This window comes from Thrips palmi, unplaced genomic scaffold (assembly GCF_012932325.1).
Source record: "Thrips palmi isolate BJ-2018 unplaced genomic scaffold, TpBJ-2018v1 HiC_scaffold_12, whole genome shotgun sequence".
NCBI classification, from domain to species: Eukaryota; Metazoa; Arthropoda; class Insecta; order Thysanoptera; family Thripidae; genus Thrips; species Thrips palmi.
Window position 1 is genome coordinate 12251576 of NW_023144623.1, and position 17942 is coordinate 12269517.

A 17942-nucleotide genomic window follows, 5' to 3' on the forward strand; every position below is an offset into this window, starting at 1 on the left:
GCCATCCTGGGCATTGCCATAGGTGCCTCCACACAACAATGTCACCCTGATTATTTTTTGGCGGGGAGGCCAGGCTTTTGATACCCACGTAGTTTCCTTGCAGCCTGTGGGTTTAAACTGTTGTTCAGAAAACACCACCGTGCGGGAAAACAGACTTTGGTTGGCCTCCACGACAACCCCTTGGCAGGTGCGCGGCTAACGAGGTCGCTGCCACTACAGTGTACACGGCGGACGGGCCTGGGCTGGGCCACTGGCAGCTCAGCCAATATGACGCATGGAAAACAGCATGCATTAATCATGGCGAGTATTGGGGGAGCCTTCGATGCCTTCGGAGCCTTCGGTGCCATCGGAAAGCCGAGCCGCCGATCTGCTGCTCCTCCTCGTCGTCCTCGGCGTCCTCGTCGTCCTCGCCGTCCTCGCCGTCCTCGCCGTCCTCGCCGTGCTCGCCGTCCTTGACATCCTTCACGTCCTCGTCGTCCTCGGCGTCCTGGCGGAGAGTCCCTGGAGGCACCGCATTAGAAGTACAGTGTGCCAGTGCCAATAATTTGCCTCTTTCACTGAAGACAGCAGCACATTGGGGGAGTGGCACCACTCTGTTTGGAAACAATCTTGCGAACAATGAGCCGAAGCCGGAAACTGCAGATTTACCGACCATGTATTGTGGTTGTCTCATCGCGAGAAGGGGGCAGGAGGGGAGGGGGGGGAGGGAGTGGTCGCGTGAATGCGAATTCCCTCGACTCGGCATAACTTACAGCGTCTTGTTTACTGCTCCACTCGGGTAGTTCTACACCCCCCCCCCACACCCCCGCGCGCCCAAGCACCTCATCTCGCCGGCACGGCCTACGGCATTCAGGGGCTGCAACGCAAATTAATGCACTACAACTATGCGCGCCCACTGACTGCGTCCCCGGGACCATTTATTCTTTGCCTCCCCCTCCCCCTCTTTTTCACCCGGACCCACCACGCCGTGCGGTTGACGCGGTTCGAGTCAATTTTGTCGACGCGTTGCCGACTTCCGCCGAAGGTTTCCAAGAGTATCCCCGAAGCGACAACTTCCGGTTTCCCGCTGCCAGAGGTAAAATTCAATAATTCTTCCCTCCTGCAGCCCGAGCCACACGGAACGGAGTTGACTACAAGTACTTTGCATTTCGTCACGTGGCACGTTTTAAAGCTTCATAAATTGTAAGTGCATGCGTATGATGAAGGGTGCAGGGCGCAGCGGTGGGTTCTTGAATCTGGCAGCGAGCTGGCCGCGCCGCAGACTGATTCCGAGAGTCGTGTTTGGTCGCTCTGTCTCCCTCGCACTCATGGGGCGTCCCGTGTAGGTGCTAGAGAGAACCAGAGCGACGAGGACGACTCTCGGAATCAGTCTGCAGCATAGAGGGTGCTGCACTCCCCTCCCCCTCCTCGCTATCGCCTTCGGGCACCCCCTGCATCTCCAGCGCCTCCTCCGCGCCTCCCTCGAGCCACACATCATCTGATCGGACCGCCGGACGCACTCACATGGCCCAGGGCCGCGGCACACAGTGGGCCAGAAGACCAGAGGAGGCGGCCAAAATTCTAGACGCGTTTTGAGCCCCAGCGTCACCAAATGGGACTCGAACCGAACGTGTGACCCCACCAATGGATTGCTCTCCGAACGAGGAATCCACTGGTGGGGTCACACGTTCGGTTCGAGTCGCATGTAGCGGCTCTGGAGCTCAAAACGCGTCCAGAATTTTGGCCACCTCCACCGGTCTTCTGGCCCACTGTGCGGCAGACCAGGCAGCCCAGGCAGGCCCACCCTCCTTCCCTTCAATTTCTGCCCCATGATCCCATACTGATCTATTTAGCGTCGCCCGCTACACTTTTTTCCCATCCGAGAAGGAAGAGGGGAGTCGACGACTCAAGCAACTGCGGCGCCGTGCACGGCGGCCACGCCGACTCTCCCTCGCTGGAGGGACTTCGGCAGGAAAGACGCTCGTCGGAAAGCAGTAAATCAACGCACTGCGAAAAAAAACAACAAAAAACTGCCTTTTAGCTTGCCTACCTGGAAGGGGACGGCGGCTCTCTGATCTGCGTCGCCGCGACGCGATGCGCGACTGCCCGTCCGCAGGGAGCGTTTGCCTCGAGTTGGGCACGTCTGCACACATTAATCCACCCCCACGGGGGCGACTTTACAAAAGGAAGGCCTCTCCACGACCCGCGCCGACTTTGCGAACAGCGCGACAGCCGCACGGCCCCGCACGGCACGCGGCTGCAAGTGCAAGAGAGAGCAAGAGGAGTGCATTGTTGTTGTCTGTTCGCGTCTCTCTCGTTTGGCTGAGGGGGACGCCCCGCCCGTGTGGGACAGTGCGGGACCGCGAGGCGCCGCGAGGCGCACCCCCACTGTATCAGAAAAAACGCCCGGAGTCACGCTAGAGGGGCCAACACTCAGAGGCTTCAAAAACACACACACACACGCACACACGCACACACACACACACACACACACACACACAACCCCACACGTGTCATAATGGCGTGCGCGGCACGGAAGCTACTCGCTGGGGCGCGGCTTTTTAATGAGAGCTGACGCGAACCCTTTTTCTGAAAGGCGGCGGCGGAACGGAACGGAAGGGAGCGGAAGCGAAGGGCCCCGAAGCGCCCCGAAGGGCAAGGGAATAATTGGCGAGACAAAACGGAGGCAACAAAAGTCGCGCACGGCGAAATCCACACTCTGGGAGGAATCGACCTCGCTCCACGCGCAGCACGCGCAAAGAGGACTTAAATGACTTTTCAAAAAACGGCGGCTCTTTTAGAGGCCGTCGCGCGCGATGCTTGCGGTACGGCTCGGTTGGTCGGCCAGTTTGCCTCAGTCCCACCCCACAGTGTGCCAGAAGACCGGTGGGGGAGGTCAAAGCCGCGTCGCTACATGTGACTCGAACCGAGCGTGTGGCCCCGCCTATGGATTCCTCATTCGGAGAGAAATCCATTGGTGGGGTCACACGTTCGGTTCGAGTCCAATTTAGCGACTCTGGAGTTCAAAACGCGTCTAGAGATTTTGCCGCCTGTGCCGACCTTCTGGCCCACTGTGCGTCTCCGCCCGACGGGCTGGCAGCTCCGCGGGCAACCCGCCCTCCGGACCAGCAGCCCTGCGGCCGGCCAGCCAGCCCGGCCAGCCCCCGGCGCGTGGACGCCGGCAAACTTGGCGACGGCTTGACGGAGTTCGGCGCGTTAAGACCGCAGAACTGTCGCGGCTTGGGCGTGGCTTGGCCATGGCTCGGCTTGGCCATGCCTCGGTCTGTGGCGGCAAGCGGCACGCTGGGCGCTGGTGGGACCGGACGGCTGCGGTGCGCAAAAGCCGCCAGAAAGAAGGCCGAAATTAATTTTAATTTGAGAGCCCGCCCGGGACTCCGGCGGCGGCCAACGCACTGGCCTCGGCGGCGGGGCCGCGCCGCGCCTGGACGGCGACGCCGCATACTTCCCAAATTCCGCGCACGCGCCGCTGATCTTATGCGTGGCGCGGCGGCGGCGGTTCACACGGACACGGCCAGGGTCGCTGCTGAGCTCTGAGTGAATCCGATGAGCGGAGGCAGAGGGGCCGGGGAGTTCTCCTACCTCCAATGGATTCTCACACGGTCTGAAGTTTCCCTCCAACTCGCCGCCAACTCTCCACTCGGTGCTCTCACCCGCCCTAGGCCCGCCCTGCTGCACAGTGGGCCAGAAGACTGTTGGCGGCGGCCGGAATTCTAGACGCGTTTTGAGCTCCAGAGTCGCTAAATAGGACCCGAGCCGAGCTTTTGACCCCACCAATGGATTGCTCTCCGAACGAGGAATCCATTGGTGGGGTCACACGTTCGGTTCGAGTCCTGTTTAGCGACTCTGGAAACTCAAATCGCGTCTGGAGTTTTGGTCGCCTGCACCGGTCTTCTGGCCCACTGTGTGCTGTGCCGCCCGCCTAAGGCTGGCCCTCCCCCGGTCTAGGCCCGCCCCGCCACGGGCCCTTCCCACCATAATTACTTGAGCACGCCACCGGCGGCGCACTCAACGCAATTTGAAAATGCGAGACCGCGCCCCGCGTTCGCTCTGCGCGCTCTGCGGCCACCAGCTTCCTTTCGTCCTTTCGTCTGAGGAGCGCAGCGTGTGGCAGAGAGAGAGAGAGAGAGAGAGAGAGAGAGAGAGAGAGAGAGAGAGAGAGAGAGAGAGAGAGAGAGAGAGAGAGAGAGAGAGAGAGAGAGGGGGGGGGGGGCGTTACGTGGTTTGCGGACGGCCCCGAAAGCAGGATTCGTCTGTTTGCCTTGGCTGAAACTAGGCCCCGGATGCGTAATCAAGGCGGCGGCTTGAACCAAGCCTAAACAGAACCTCAACACCCTCGAGGAGAACAAGCGATAGCGGAGTAGAGGCGGTGTGTCGGGCTGGCGGTGGCGGCGGCGCTCGCACGCCGTGTGACTCCGTGTCGCGAGCAGCGAAATTAGTCCGAGCAGTGCGTCGCCCGCGCACAGTGGGCCAGAAGTCGGGTGGCTGCTCCGCATGGCTTGTGCGCCCGCCGAGTTGAGGATAGGCCACCCGCACCACGGTCGCGTCCACAAGCAGCGACGGTTGCCTACCTGGAGGTGCGCAGGCGCCTGCACACTTGGCTGAGAATAGCTCGGACCACTGCGCCTACAGATGATAGGCACATTCTGACTTGACAGGTTCCAGAACCGGCTAGCAAAAGAAATAATCCGGGTCGACTTCAAATAATGCCGATTCTTCGTGGCAGGACGCTGGCTGGCCGACGAGGCGAGATTTGCATAGCGAAATTACTTTCTTTCTGGCGCTGTATTTGAACCGCGCGTGACCTTCGCTAAGACCCCGCGGCGCGGAGCGCAAAGAAGCGCCGACCCGGCGGACCGGGTTCAAATACCCGCGCCAAGCGCGCGCTCACGCTCGTCTGTTTTTTTTTGCTCCTTTTTCTGAGAAGAAATCTTTCTCCTGACCTTCCCTTATTCTCGCCCCGCGCGGAGGGCCGGAGTCGCTGAGGGCCTTGAGGGCTTGGTGCTGGTCACGGGGATGATGCGGTGCCCGCTCTTCGCCTCTTCGCCGCGCTGGCCGAGGCTGGCCGAGGCTGGCCGTCCCAGTGTACATCGTGATTCTTTGTCCCCCTCAGCCAGCCGCTCACTTTTCTCCCCCCCCCCCGGGCGCTCTCAGCGCACTGAACCGCCCCCTCCCCCCTGCAGCCCCCTGCAGCCCGCGGTGGCGGCCAGACAAGGATGGAGCACCGGCCGCGGCGCGAGGGAGCGAGAGGGAGGGAGAGGGAGGCCCGGGCGGGGCTGGGGTGCTGCCTGGGCGTGGTGTTGGGTGGTCCGCGGCAGCCCCTCAGTTGGTCTCCAGCCTCCGGGCCGCCAGGACGCTGAGCTCTCCGCACGCCGCCGTGCCGCCCCCGGCCCGACGCCGAGTGTACGAACGACCGCGCCTTTCAACGTCCGCACGGCGCCGACCGCCAGGACCCCCGAGGCCGCCCCGAGGCCGCCGTCGAGTCCGGGCCCCGCCCCCAGGCCGTGCGCCAGGATATTCTCGCCGGGCGCGGAGCAGTGCGCGTCGGCGGACAGGGTGTTTTGGTGCGACTCTGTGCGTGCGCGCCCGCGCGCGCGGGCCCCAGGATACGATGCGGCTGCAGCAGCGCCCCGCCAAGCCGGCGGCCTCCAAGGACACCGGCAGCGCCAGCAGCGCCTGCACCGCCAAAGCCGGCCCGCAGGCCGGCAGGCTCGCCGCGGTCTTGCGATTCTGCCGACCGGTGCCGCTCGTGTGTTGGTGACAGTGTCAGTGTGTGCGTGGGTGTGAGTGCGTCTGTGTGAGTGGCCTGGACCGAGCGTCGCCGCCACGATGCTGCGGGCACTCCCCCGCCGCCGGCACGCCCCGGACGCGCCTTCCCTCCTGCTTGGACTTCTGCTGCTGGGAGTCGCCGGCAGCCTGGCGCAGTTCGCCTCCGCGGAGGCCGACGTCAACCTGCCACTAGGTGAGCGAGAGAGGCAACCCGCCGACAAGGACAACAAGCTGCCAGCGGAAGGTTGCTAAAGGTCCAAAGCCCTGGAGCCGCGGACCGTCGCGGAGCCAGCCAACAAGGACAAGAAGGAACAGCTGTTGGCTCCGCGCTGCGGTCCCTAGCCTCGGCCGTCTGCACAGTGGCGTTGCAGTGCTTCCTCGGCCTCGCCATGGAGTCCTTCGTCGAGTCGGGGTTAGATAACCAGGCCAGCTGGCATTGTTCGCTCCAGGGAATGACCAAAGTGCGCGGCGACCCCGCCCCGCCGCCTTCCCCCGTCCAACCTGTTGAGGCGTCGTCGATTTTGGATTGCGCGGACTAGTGTTGCGTGCGTGTGTGTGTTTTGCGTGCGCGTGTGTAGGTGTGTGTGAGTGTGTGTGTGTGTGCGAAAGCGAGCGAAGCACGGGAACGACTGACTTCTCCTCGCGGCGGTCGCCTAGCAACGACGGCAAAGTAGCACGCTTTGTTGGAGGGCAGCCAACCTAACCGCTGTGTACGCCGCCCCGCTGCCGCCGAGGCCCCGGAGCGCCGCAGCCACCCCCTCCCCCCTCCCCCTCCCCGGTCCACTCCCCAGCCGTTGAATGACCCCTGCTCCGCCATGTCCCTTGTCGCCTGGGGCCTCTCCTTCAATTTCGCGCGCGTTCCTGGCAGCACACTGGTACACAGTCCTGCCCGCCGCGCTCGCAACGGTCGCCGCCTGTTGCCTGTTGCTCGTAGGCAAAGAGGCAAGCGAGTGGCCGCGCTGCACGGCGCCCCGGGCCTCGCCACGCCTCTGGGCGCCCCGCCCCGCCCCGCCCCGCGCCCCGCCCCGCCCCGCCCCGCCCCGCCCCGCCCGCCCCGCCCCGCCCCGCCCCGTCACCACCAGAGGTCCGGGGATGACCCGAGTACCCGACCCGACCGAAGAGCGCCCACTGATGCGAGTGTCGGCCAAGCTTCGTGGCTGTATCGAAGGAGCGGTGTTACACTGTGTGAAAAAATAATCTTGATATGGAATTAGAGTTGTCCGGTGCGTTACAATGCAGATGCTCACGGTTCAGAAGACGCGTTTTGAGCTCCAGAGTCGCTAAATGGGAGTAAACCGAACGTGTGACCCCACCAATGGATTGCTCTCCGAATGAGCAATCCGTTGGTGGGGTCACACGCTCGGTTCGACTCCCATTCAGCGACTCTGGAGCTCACGACGCGTCGAGAGTTTTGGCCGCCAGCGCCTGGCCTGGCCAACGTGAACGTGGAGCGCCCGGCATGGCAGGGCAGGCAACCCGGCGGCTCGTGTGGTGGGGGCGCTGGCAGGCGCTGGCAGGCGCTGCCTACCTCCCCGGCGGCGGCACATGTCCAGGGAAGGGGAGGGGGCAGGGTCAGGCTGGACGAGCCCCGGGTTTACCCCGCAGCGCCGCGCCGCCGCGCCGCCGCCGCCCTCAAGGGGGCCCTGCGCCTGGCCGCACGGCCTCCTCGAAGCAGAGCCGCCCTCATCCGGCATGCGAATTATGTACTCGGGCGAATGAAGAAAGTTAACCCGCAACAGTGTATTTATTTTTATTCATGAGTGCCATTTACAATTATAACGAGAAGACGAGTGCCCCCTCCCCCCACCAGCCCTGGCGCGGTCCAGCCGTGCCGTTTCCTTGCCAGGCTGGGAGTGTGCGACGAGTGGAGTGCACGCCCATTTGCGTCCCTCTCTCTGTCTCTCTCACTCCCCTGCCGCCCCTCCGGGCCCTCCGGCCGGACCAGTGTCACAGTGTCTCTGCGATTAGCTGTAGTGGCAAGTGTTCCACGCCGCTGCCCGCCGCCGCCCGCCGCCCCGGGCTCGGGTCGCTTCCTCTGCTCGCCTGCAAACCGAGCGTCCAGTGGATATGCCATAAGACCGGTGGAGGCGGAGAAAGCTCTGGAGGCGTTTTGAGCTCCAGAGTCGCTAAACAGGACTCGAACCGAGCGTGTGACCCCACCAATGGATTCCTCGTTTGGAGAGCAATCCATTGGTGGGGTCACACGTTCGGTTCGAGTCCTATGTAGCGACTCTGTAGCTCAAAACGCGTCTGGAGTTTTGGCCGCCTCCACCGGTCTTATGGCCCACTGTGCGGGGCCGTTTCCTCGACACGGCTCAACCCTTGCGAAGGCGGTTAAATGCGTTCAATTGAGGCAAATTGCCGCGCCGCGTCCGCAGTCTTCACGCTGTGCCACAAAAAAGCACTCCTCGGCGGGGTATCGCCGAAGTGCAGCCAGGCCGCTGTCACTGCCAGTGTCACGTGCTCGGCGCGCTTAGACAGTCCTGCCGCGCAGCGAGTCCTCGTCGACGTCGCTGCACCCCGGGGAGTCAGTCAGCCAGCCAGCCAGCGCGGGGTAGCGGCGCGCGGCTCAATTCTTTCCCCGGCTGCTGCAGACTGGTTCCGAGCGTCGCCGCCCTGTCTCTCTCGCACCTATACGGGCCGCCCCACGAGTGCAAGAGAGACAGAGCGACGAAAACGACTCTCGGAACCAGTCTGCCGGCTTGCCTCGGCTGCAAAGGGCGCCCCGGGGATGATTGTTATTCGGCCGCTGTCGTCTCCAATTCATCAGGCGGCCCCGGGCGGCCCCGGGCGTGCCTGCAGTTAAAGTGGAGGCCGGCGTCGACGGCGACGTCGGCGACGACGACGACGGCAAAAACAGAGGAGGCGGTGACGCCGCCGTGGGGCGGCAGGCGGCTGGGCGGCAGGGCGCAGGGCGGCACCGCGGCACCGCGGCGTTGGCAGTGGTGGCGAGAGGCGAGAGACGCAATCCAATTTGCCCCGCCACTCGTTTTAGCAGGGCTTTTGCAGCCGGCGGCACGACGACACGACACGCCGCCGCGGCCCGCCAGCACTGATGCTGCGGCCGCCACCGTTGTTGTTGTTGTTGCTGCTGCTGCCGCCGTGGTGGTGGTTGTTGTTGTTGTTGATGTTGTTGGCGGCAGTGCGCGGGGATAAATCAAACGGCCGCCACTCAACTTTTCCTCCCGCATTCAGCGGCAGCGCGGGGCGATTCGAATGGCCGCCACGGCGGCGGAGGGGAAGGGGGTGGCGAATGGGGAGGGGAGGGGGACGCTGCCGGTCCAGTGTGCGGTGTGCCAGAACTTTTTTGCACGCTTTAATTAATCAATGCACCGAAGCATACGGAAGTCTGGAAATGGGGCGCAGCTCTCTCTCTGAGTGTGTGTGTGTGTGTGTGTGTGAGAGAGAGAGAGAGAGAGAGAGAGAGAGAGAGAGAGAGAGAGAGAGAGAGAGAGAGAGAGAGAGAGAGAGAGTGGGGTGGTGGGAGGAGTGGGCAGGCTTTCGGGATGCAGTGGGTTTTGGGTGTTTCGTCTCTCTCGACTTCGCCCAATAAATAACAATGCATTATGTCATCATTTCCCGGCCGGGGAAAAAGTGTCGGTCCAATCGGAGCCGCGCGAGTTCGGTTTCGGTTCCGCCGCCGCGCCGAGTTTCGAAAACACACAATAATGGAATGAAAACGGATATAGAGTGAGGAGGAAGGGAGGGGGGAAGGGAAGGGGAGGGGTTGGTTTGGCGCGAACGGACGAAAAAAAGGCCAGGAGGAGGAAGGGAGTGGCGGTGAAGTGGCGCCAAGAGTGGGAGAGAGAAGCTCTGTTCCCACGGCCTGGCGACAAGGACGGAGAGACGACCGCACCGGCCGGTCGGTTAATGACAAATAAGCGCGCGGATGTTTGACGAGGACTTTCGTTGGCCACATCGAGGGGCAGGGAGGGGAGGGGGGTGGGGCTTCCGTCCGAGAGTGCGAATCAGTCCTAAATGCCTGCGTCATGTCTGGCGCGGCCCGAGCGCGCCACCCGGGACCATTCGGCACCATTGGGCATCGTTGGGCAGGACTTGTTGCGGTGTAGGGCTGACCTCTCTCTCTCTCTCTCTCTCTCTCTCTGACTCGAAATTGATGACGGCGCGGCTCCCCGGCCGTCCGTCCGCCTGTCAGTGTGTCCTCCATCTTGCACGGCGCGCTAAAACTTTGATGCGAAATACGTACGCGGGGTGAGGAAGGTGCGCGTCATTGCGCTCCTCGAGGCGAAGTGAGACAGACGACGACGACGTCGAAGTGCGTGGAGACGTCCGCATAGCACCGCCTGCGCCTTCACTTTGCTCGCTTTGCCGGCGAGGATTATACATTGAGGCCCGGGCTGAGCCGAGAGAGCTTACTTTGGGCTGTCGGGAGGGCGGGGCGGGGCGGGGCGGCGCTCGGCAGGGAGTCGAGTTTGCCGGGCAGACAGGACCCTTCGCCCTTCGCTGCAGGTATCTTGGGGCAGTTACTTATCAGCTCATCTCGGGGCCGACGCACCTGGTCAATATGGCCGGGCGGGGCGGGGCGGGGCGGGGCGGGGCGGGGCGGAGCGAGGCGGGGCGGGGCGGGGCGGACCATGTTGCTGTTGTGCTAGGTGCCGGGGGAGGCGCGCACGGCCCGGACCCCCGCCTGCGTGGTGCCCTGGAGTCCCGGCCGGGCCCCTGGAGTCCAGGCCTGCAGCCAGCCTGGAGCCAGCCAGCCTGGAGCCAGCCAGCCTGGAGCCGGCCAGTCTGGAGGCCTCCGGGACCGGAAATCCATAATCCAGCATCGCACCGCACGGCCCGGCCACGGCCCGGTCCACTTCCACTCGGCCACTTAGCCGCTAGGCCGTAATTACGTGAGACTAATCACATTTTGAGGCATTGCCCGGCCGGCATTGCCGGGCTGGCCTGGCCGGCAGGATCCGCCTTGTTGACGGGGACATAAAGCAAGCTTAAGCAAAACGCGGCGGTGCGGACTGCGAAATCGAGCGGGGCGAGAAGGAGGGGGGGAGGGAAATGAAAAGTAAATGAATGGAAAGGGGCAAATGAAGGGGAATAACAAGGCCAAACAGAACCAATGAGCCGGAAAATGTCGCACCTCCTCTGCGTCACATTCACACTCATGAAAACGTCATGTGTGTGTGTGTGTGGGGGGGGGGGGGGGGGGAAAGGGTGTGTGTGTTTGGAATAACGACCTCGCACCGGTGCGACAACACATCAACACACGCACGGGCAGTAGACTGTCCCACAAAAAATTCGATGTTTGAAAATGCAACCTCTCACCCCGGACTTAAGTTCCTTATGTAAAAAAAGGACTCCATGATTTTTTTCAGAATTTTTGAACAAAATTTAGAGGTCGCGCATCGGCAAAAACACGTTTTTTGCCATTTTTTTTCTTTTTTTTTAAAGTATGCCCTACCACCATACCACACCCAGCCCCCCCCCCTCTCCTTAGTTGGACTTCTAGTGCCCCCGTGACGTCGTTCTGTAGGACCCCCGACCCTCCTGAGCCCATCTAGACCCTCAAATGAGCACCCAAAACGATAAAAATAAGTCGAAAATTTCAAAAAAAAGCTGCAAAAGTTGTGCAAATTTTTGTGTTTTTTGATAATCTGACATCACGAACGAAAAGAGCGTGAAAAATTACGTAGGGGTGAAGACAAGTGAGCACGCCACACGGTCAGTTTCGGTTACATAAGCGCGAGCGAAATAGAACGCCTCCGTTTTATTGTGTGGAATGATGGCGTCCCGACGGAAGAAGGGGTTGCACTGGCTTGTCGGTGCTGGCTTGTAGCTTCATGATGAGCTACGTCAAACAGAGAGTCTAGCTGGTCTATGAATGACTGTCTCCTTAGCTAAAAGGTAGGTGAGCCTGCCCCCTCTTTTTTGTCGGGACGCCATCATTCCACACAATAAATCCCAAAACACAAACGACGATTCAAAACAACGCTCGCTGGGCGGTTCGTTTCGTGTGCGCGGCAAAGCGCGCGAAAAGGCGGCGATGTAAGGGAGTATGGGGCGATTTGTAACAGATTTTGGAATCCTCTATAAAAAATTTAAAGAACATTCTGCATATGGGTGTCAAACTTGTGCCAGTTGAGCAGTCTGGCCCTTCATCTAGACTGTGCAGCTCCATGGGATAAATCTGGAGTCCGTAATCTTTGAAATCTAAGACGTTTTCCCAAAAACCCTTGCATGCTGTTACGAATCGCCCCAGCATGGGGTGATTTGTAACAGCCTTGGGGCTTTTCATAACATCCTAAACATTAAATGAAACATCGTGGGGAATGTTATCTCCTCCAGCTTGTTCTTCGGATGTCCTGCAGACGCCGTAAAATCTGCATTACAAGCTGCCGTTGACCGCCTCAGCATTAACTGACCGGCTATGTAACCCTAACCTCATTTTTTTCAATTTTGGAGGAAAGAATAGAATAACTCGCTTTGAAATGCATTTTGAGCTGTGTAAATGTATTGGAATTAGGCAGCAGATGATTCGAGAAAAAATTCAAGCATTTTATTGCAAAAACTACTTCAATTCTTTTTTTTATACGGGTCTTTTTACGAATCACCCCAAATGCCGGCTACGCGAGAAATACGTCCCTAACTATCACTGGACAAAGTAAAAGCAACTTATGCCACGTGGTTACATTGCAAAGGGGTCAAGCTTCGAGGCCCCAACGGTACTTCGATGGTGATTCATACCTGGGGGCCTCAGACAGAAACTTCTTTGAACTCAAAATAAAAGATTTGCCTGTTTTCGGGGTACCCTATATTTTAGACGCCCTCCAAAACTATACCTGAGCACCGATCACATCCGCTTCGATTGTTCAAGGACCCTCTACTTGAAGCGAAAGAGGGGCCATACTCAGATTTTCCTCTGCTCCCTCCACTTAAATTTAATTTAAAAAGCATTTGTTACGAATCGCCCCTGTTACAAATCGCCCCATACTCCCTTAGTTTCCGTGACTAATGACAGGAGGCGCCACCAGCGACCCGCACCATATATTTGTACTTTTTTTACATGCAGAGCTTTTATTTCGACAAATTTCATATAAAAAAATCATCAGATGATTCTTGACATCCCACAAAAAAGGGAAAAAAAGCCCACACTTCAAGTTTTGAGCAGGAAATGTATAAATTCGTGGGGGCGTTCTATTTCGCTCGCGCTTATGTAACCGAAACTGACCGTTTTGGCGTGCTCACTTGTCTTCACCCCTACGTAATTTTTCACGCTCTATCGTTCTGTGTGTCAGATTATCAAAAAAAAACAACATTTGCACAACTTTTGCAGCTTTTTATGAAATTTTCGACTTATTTTTTCGTTTTTGGGGGCTCATTTGAGGGTCTAGATGGGCTCAGGAGGGGCGGGTGTCCTACAGAACGCGGGCACGGGGTCACTAGAAGTCCAACTAAGGAGAGGGGGGGGGCTGGGTGTGGTATGGTGGTAGGGCTACTTAAAAAATCGAGAAAAAATGGCAAAAAAAGTGTTTTTGCCGATGCGCGACCTCTAAATTCTGTTCAAAAATTCTGAAAAAAATCATGGAGTCCTTTTTTTTCATAAGGAACTTAAATCCCGGGGGGAGAGGTTGCATTTTCAAACATCGAATTTTTCGTGGGACAGTCTAACGGGCAGGGCGGTGGCATCGCGCGCACCACGCATGTATGGCGATGCTCTGTCTCCACTCCATTCCAGTGGTGTAGCCGTTAAGTATTGATGACCCCCAACCCTGAGGCCGTATCCCTGCTGACACACACACACACACACACACACACCCACACACACACACACACACACACACACACACGCACACACGCACACACGCACACACGCACACAACACTGACAGGCACCCCTGTGATGCACGGTGTAGTCTATTCTGGTCAGTCGGTGCACCATTACTTTTTCTGCGTCGTTAACACACCACCTGGGGGTCGCTGGGGCGTTAAAATCTCCCCCCTCCCCTCCCCCCCACCTACGATGCGTCTACACGCTACCACACACACACACACGCACACACACACAAGCGCACACGCACGCTGAGACGTATGCACCGTGCAGCGCACATGGAGATGAGGCGACGTAAAACGCCCTGGTTTACTATCTCGGCAACATTAACAACAGCGGTTCCAATTTAATTTAATTTTTCGCCGTGTAGGGCCACGCTGGCCGAGTCCGACTTCGCGGCTCGCTCGCGGCAGTATACTTATGGAAAAAGAAGCAGCAACAACACGGGAAGCGCTTAGATTGACGACAAGTTGATTGCAAATTGCGCGACGTGCGAGTGGGAGAGAGAGAGAGAGAGAGAGAGAGAGAGAGAGAGAAGAGAGAGGGGGGAGAGAGAGAGAGAGAGCGCGCACAGCCGTAAAAGCGGATTTACGGCGTTGCCCGTAAATTACGTTTTCCCTTATGAGGCCATCCCTGGGCATCCCGGCCGTCCCCCACACATGCACCACCGCCGCTGGATCTCATTGCGTCCCGCGGGGACCTTTAGTTGCCGCGATAATCGAGCGGAAAGTTATTTCTTACTTATTTATTTGTTATTTATTTATCGCTGTGGTCGGTGTTGATTGATTCCCCCGTGGCTGTGAGGGCGTCTGTGCTCGCCCCGACCACCCCTCGTTATCGGCCGTGCACTCTTCGTGTCGCCGATTCTTCTCTCCGCCGTTTTTTTCCTCCTCCTTCTAATTTCTTCCGGCCGCGTTTGTGCTGGTGGCTATGGCAGTAACCGCAAATTTACGACAACATTTTTAGACCATTTTATTCGTATTATTTTGTACGCCACGCCGGCTGCTGTGCTCGCCTGCTCTCCTTCTCGAAAATGGCGGCTCAAAAATAATGCTTTACTGCGAGTGGAGGGCGGCAAGTTTAGAGAAAAATGAATGGGGAAATTAGTGGAAGCACGCGGTGGCGGCGGCGAAGGGGAGGGGAGGGGGGTGACGGGCCGGCCTGGAAGACAAAGACACTGAGCAAAAGGTTTGCAGCAATGCCAAAAGGGGGTTTTGGGGCCCGGGGCCCGGGCCCTGGGCTCTGGGCTCTGGGCCGGGGCCTCCCCCCCGGGTTTGCCCCTCCCCCTGGGGGTGGCCGGCCGGGGGGGGGCCCCAGCCTCTTTGGCCGGCCAAAAAATTTTGGCCGCCCTTTCCCTCTTTTTTCCCCTCCCCCTTCCCCCCTTTTCCCCCCTTCTCTCCCCCTCTCTCTTTTTTCTTTTCTCTCCCCTCTTTTCTCCCTCGCCGAGGAGCAGGCCGAGAGCGGCGAGGGGCGCGCGAGCGAGGAATGCGCCGGGGGTTGGCGTCAACAAATTGGCTACAATGTGAAGGAAGGTTTGAAAAAAATGAAGGCTGTTAAAAAAAGAGACTGAAACGAAAAATGGACTTCTATCTTATCGGGAAGCCTTCTCTTGCAATTAATTTCATTCACACACATTTTTAGAATTTTGGAATATGACGAGTATGGATACCCGGGTGGGTTCACAGAATACTTTGAGAGAATAGTATGTGTGTGTCTGTCTGTGAGCTATGTGTGTGAGAGCGTACGTGAGTGTGTGCGCGTGCAGACGTTTGTTATCGCCTGTCAAAGGGTGGGCACAATCAACCGCAGGAATAGAGATGTTATGTGCTGGGCGTGCCCTGCCGGCAGTCGCTCTATCCCAATCCTTGTTTCTCTGGCGAGGAGTCGAAGGCCCTTGGCAGGGAGATATAAAAATGCAGAAAACTAAGCCCCCCCATTGGGGAGGGGGGGGGGGCAGGGGGGGGGCAGAAATCGGAACCAGGAGAGATATCGTTTAAGAAGGCCGTTCGAGTGTTTTGGCGCGTCGCAGCGTCGCGCGCCGCGGCAATGCAAGCGCTTTTGCTACATATTTTATCAAGAGCGCCGCGCTGTTGAGCCGAGAGGCTGAGTCGAACCACGCAGCCCCCCCCCCCCCTGAATCCAAAGTGATTGCGGGAATTGTATTGGGAGAGCTGTGCAAACACACGTACGACTCTGCAAAACAAGTGTGTGTGTGTGTGTGTGTGTGTGTGTGCGCGCGCGCGCCCGCGTGCGTGAGTCCCAAACCGTAAATTTGTATCAGTGGGCGGGAGCTTCGAGAAACAACAGGAAAAGAGATGCACTGTATGCGTTGCCTGTTTTAGAACAGGAGTGGGGGTGGGGCGAGTTGCGAGAATGGAAGTGATGTGTGAGTGTGGTGTCTCGAGGGACTGCACAGCCGATCTGCGGTGCAGTGCGCTGCAACGCTCAAGTTCGCTCAGCAAAAAGAGGGTTCGGCTATTTTCCCATTTTCGGGTCCCCTATTGATCCCTGAAGGGAGAGTCTCCGCTATTTAGCATGCCGACACTTTTTCTATTCAGCAGACCCGTGCGCTCCCCCCTTTCTCGCCCCCCCCCCCTCCCCCGCCGCTTCGCCGACTCTGGTGTGTGCCGCGGACCGGCCCCTCCGCCCCCGCCCTTTGTTTCCCTTGCAAAGTGGAGCTCTTGATCCGAAGATCCCGTCCTCGAAAGAGCGAGCGAGAGGAGATGAGAGATTAGCCTTTGGCGCGTTATTTTGGAACGGGACAGCGAGCGCGCCGCGCGGCCGCCGGGGCGACGAAGACGACGACGACGACGACGTCGACGGCGATCCTCAAGTCTGTCGGAAAGCGCGCACTCGATGCTTCCAAAGTGCTTAAATCGTGGTTAATACTGGAGCAGGCGAGGGTGGGACGGTGGAGGGGCGATGTAAACGACCAGCCAGCACTGCCGGCACCTCCCCGGCGACCTGACCGGGCAGCCTGGAACAGGCCTGGAACAGGCCTGGAAGTCGCGCGCCTGTCCTCGGAGCGGCGGAAGGCAGGCAAAGGCAGGCGCACAATGGATTTGCCAGAAGGCCGGCACCCCCGGCTGAAACTCGAGACGCGTTTTGAGCTCCAGAGTCGCTGGACAGGACTCAAACCGAGCGTGTGACCCCACCAATGGATTCCTCGTTCGGAGAGCAATCCATTGGTGGGGTCACACGGTCGGTTCGAGTCCCATTTAGCGACTCTCATTTAGCGGGATTTTGGCCGCCCCCTCCGGTCCTCTGACCCACTGTGCGGCGAAGGCAGCTCCCTCCGGCCGGCAAGGCCAAGTTTGAAAGCTCCCGCCGTCAGCTTTATGTGCCCCGGATGTAGGTCCGCCTGCACCCATCTCCCCCCGTCCCGCTGCGCCCCGCCGTGCCCCGCGTCTAGCCCAGCCTATTTCTCCCTTCGCAACGACTTTGCGGAGGAGCGGAGGGGAGGGAGGGAGAAAGTCCAAAATGGAAAAAGCCCGGGGAAAATATTTTTTGTCCTATTCAGAAAAATATTTTAATAAATCAGTCTCTTTTCTTTTTGCAGAGTAGAAACGACACGTTTTGTGGGGTCGCTTTTGTTTTTTACCTACCGGGCCGGCGAGTAGCGCCTGGTTTGGTCCCCTCCCTTTCATCGTCCCGTCGTCCCTTTATCTCCCCCCCCCCCCCTTTCCCTTGGCCGCCCCTTCGCCCAGCGCCTCACCGCCTTGCGGCTGTAGGCTATACTTATTAGTAGTCGGCGCCTGGCGGGTACGCAACGTGACTAGCATGCGTTTGACGCCTCGAGACTTGGCGTGGCGGGGTGTGGCGGGGCGGGGCGTGGCGGGGCGTGGCGGGGCGTGGCGGGGCGTGGCGGGCGGGGCGGGCGTGGCGGGGCGTGGCGGGGCGTGGCGGGGCGTGGCGGGGCGGGCGTGGCGGGCGGGGCGGGCGTGGCGGGGCAGCAGGCCGCCGTCGGGGCGCGAGGCTGGGGCGACGCCGCCTCGATGCAGCCCCGGGCCAGACCTCTTTTTCGGCCGCGACATTCTTTCAGACAGACCGACGGACGGACAGACGGACAGGTACAGAAAGACTGCACAAAGACTTGGGCGAGGCGCTGATCGAGCCGACGGGGTCATGGCCCGCCGGTCAGGCTGTCTCTGTCCCTCTCGCAACCCCGCGGGGCCGCCCTCTGAGTGCGAGAGAGACAGAGAGAGAGCACTGAGTTTTCGTTCGGCGCGTCCCCTCGCACCGTGTGATGACGGCAGGTGATGTTTTCCAATTTCCCGCCGCCGCCGCACTGCTGGAGTCAGTCACCTGTCTTTATTACTCATTCATGCCGCGCCGCGGTTCGCCTCGCCTGTTTTCCCAGTTTTGCCAGGTTTTCCTGGCGTTCCTCCCCC

General features: G+C 59.6%; 1 protein-coding gene across 2 annotated transcripts in view; it reads left to right on the plus strand.

The window, feature by feature from the left end:
- The first annotated feature begins 5764 nt into the window (after positions 1 to 5764).
- Positions 5765 to 17942, plus strand: part of LOC117640223 (glutamate receptor 1) — a 239956-nt gene continuing 227778 nt past the window's right edge. For both annotated transcript variants that reach the window (XM_034376550.1, XM_034376552.1), the window contains exon 1: positions 5765 to 5959. In XM_034376550.1, the coding sequence (XP_034232441.1) occupies positions 5827 to 5959 (133 nt within the window). In that variant the 5' untranslated portion in view covers positions 5765 to 5826. The remainder of the gene's footprint in view (positions 5960 to 17942) is intronic.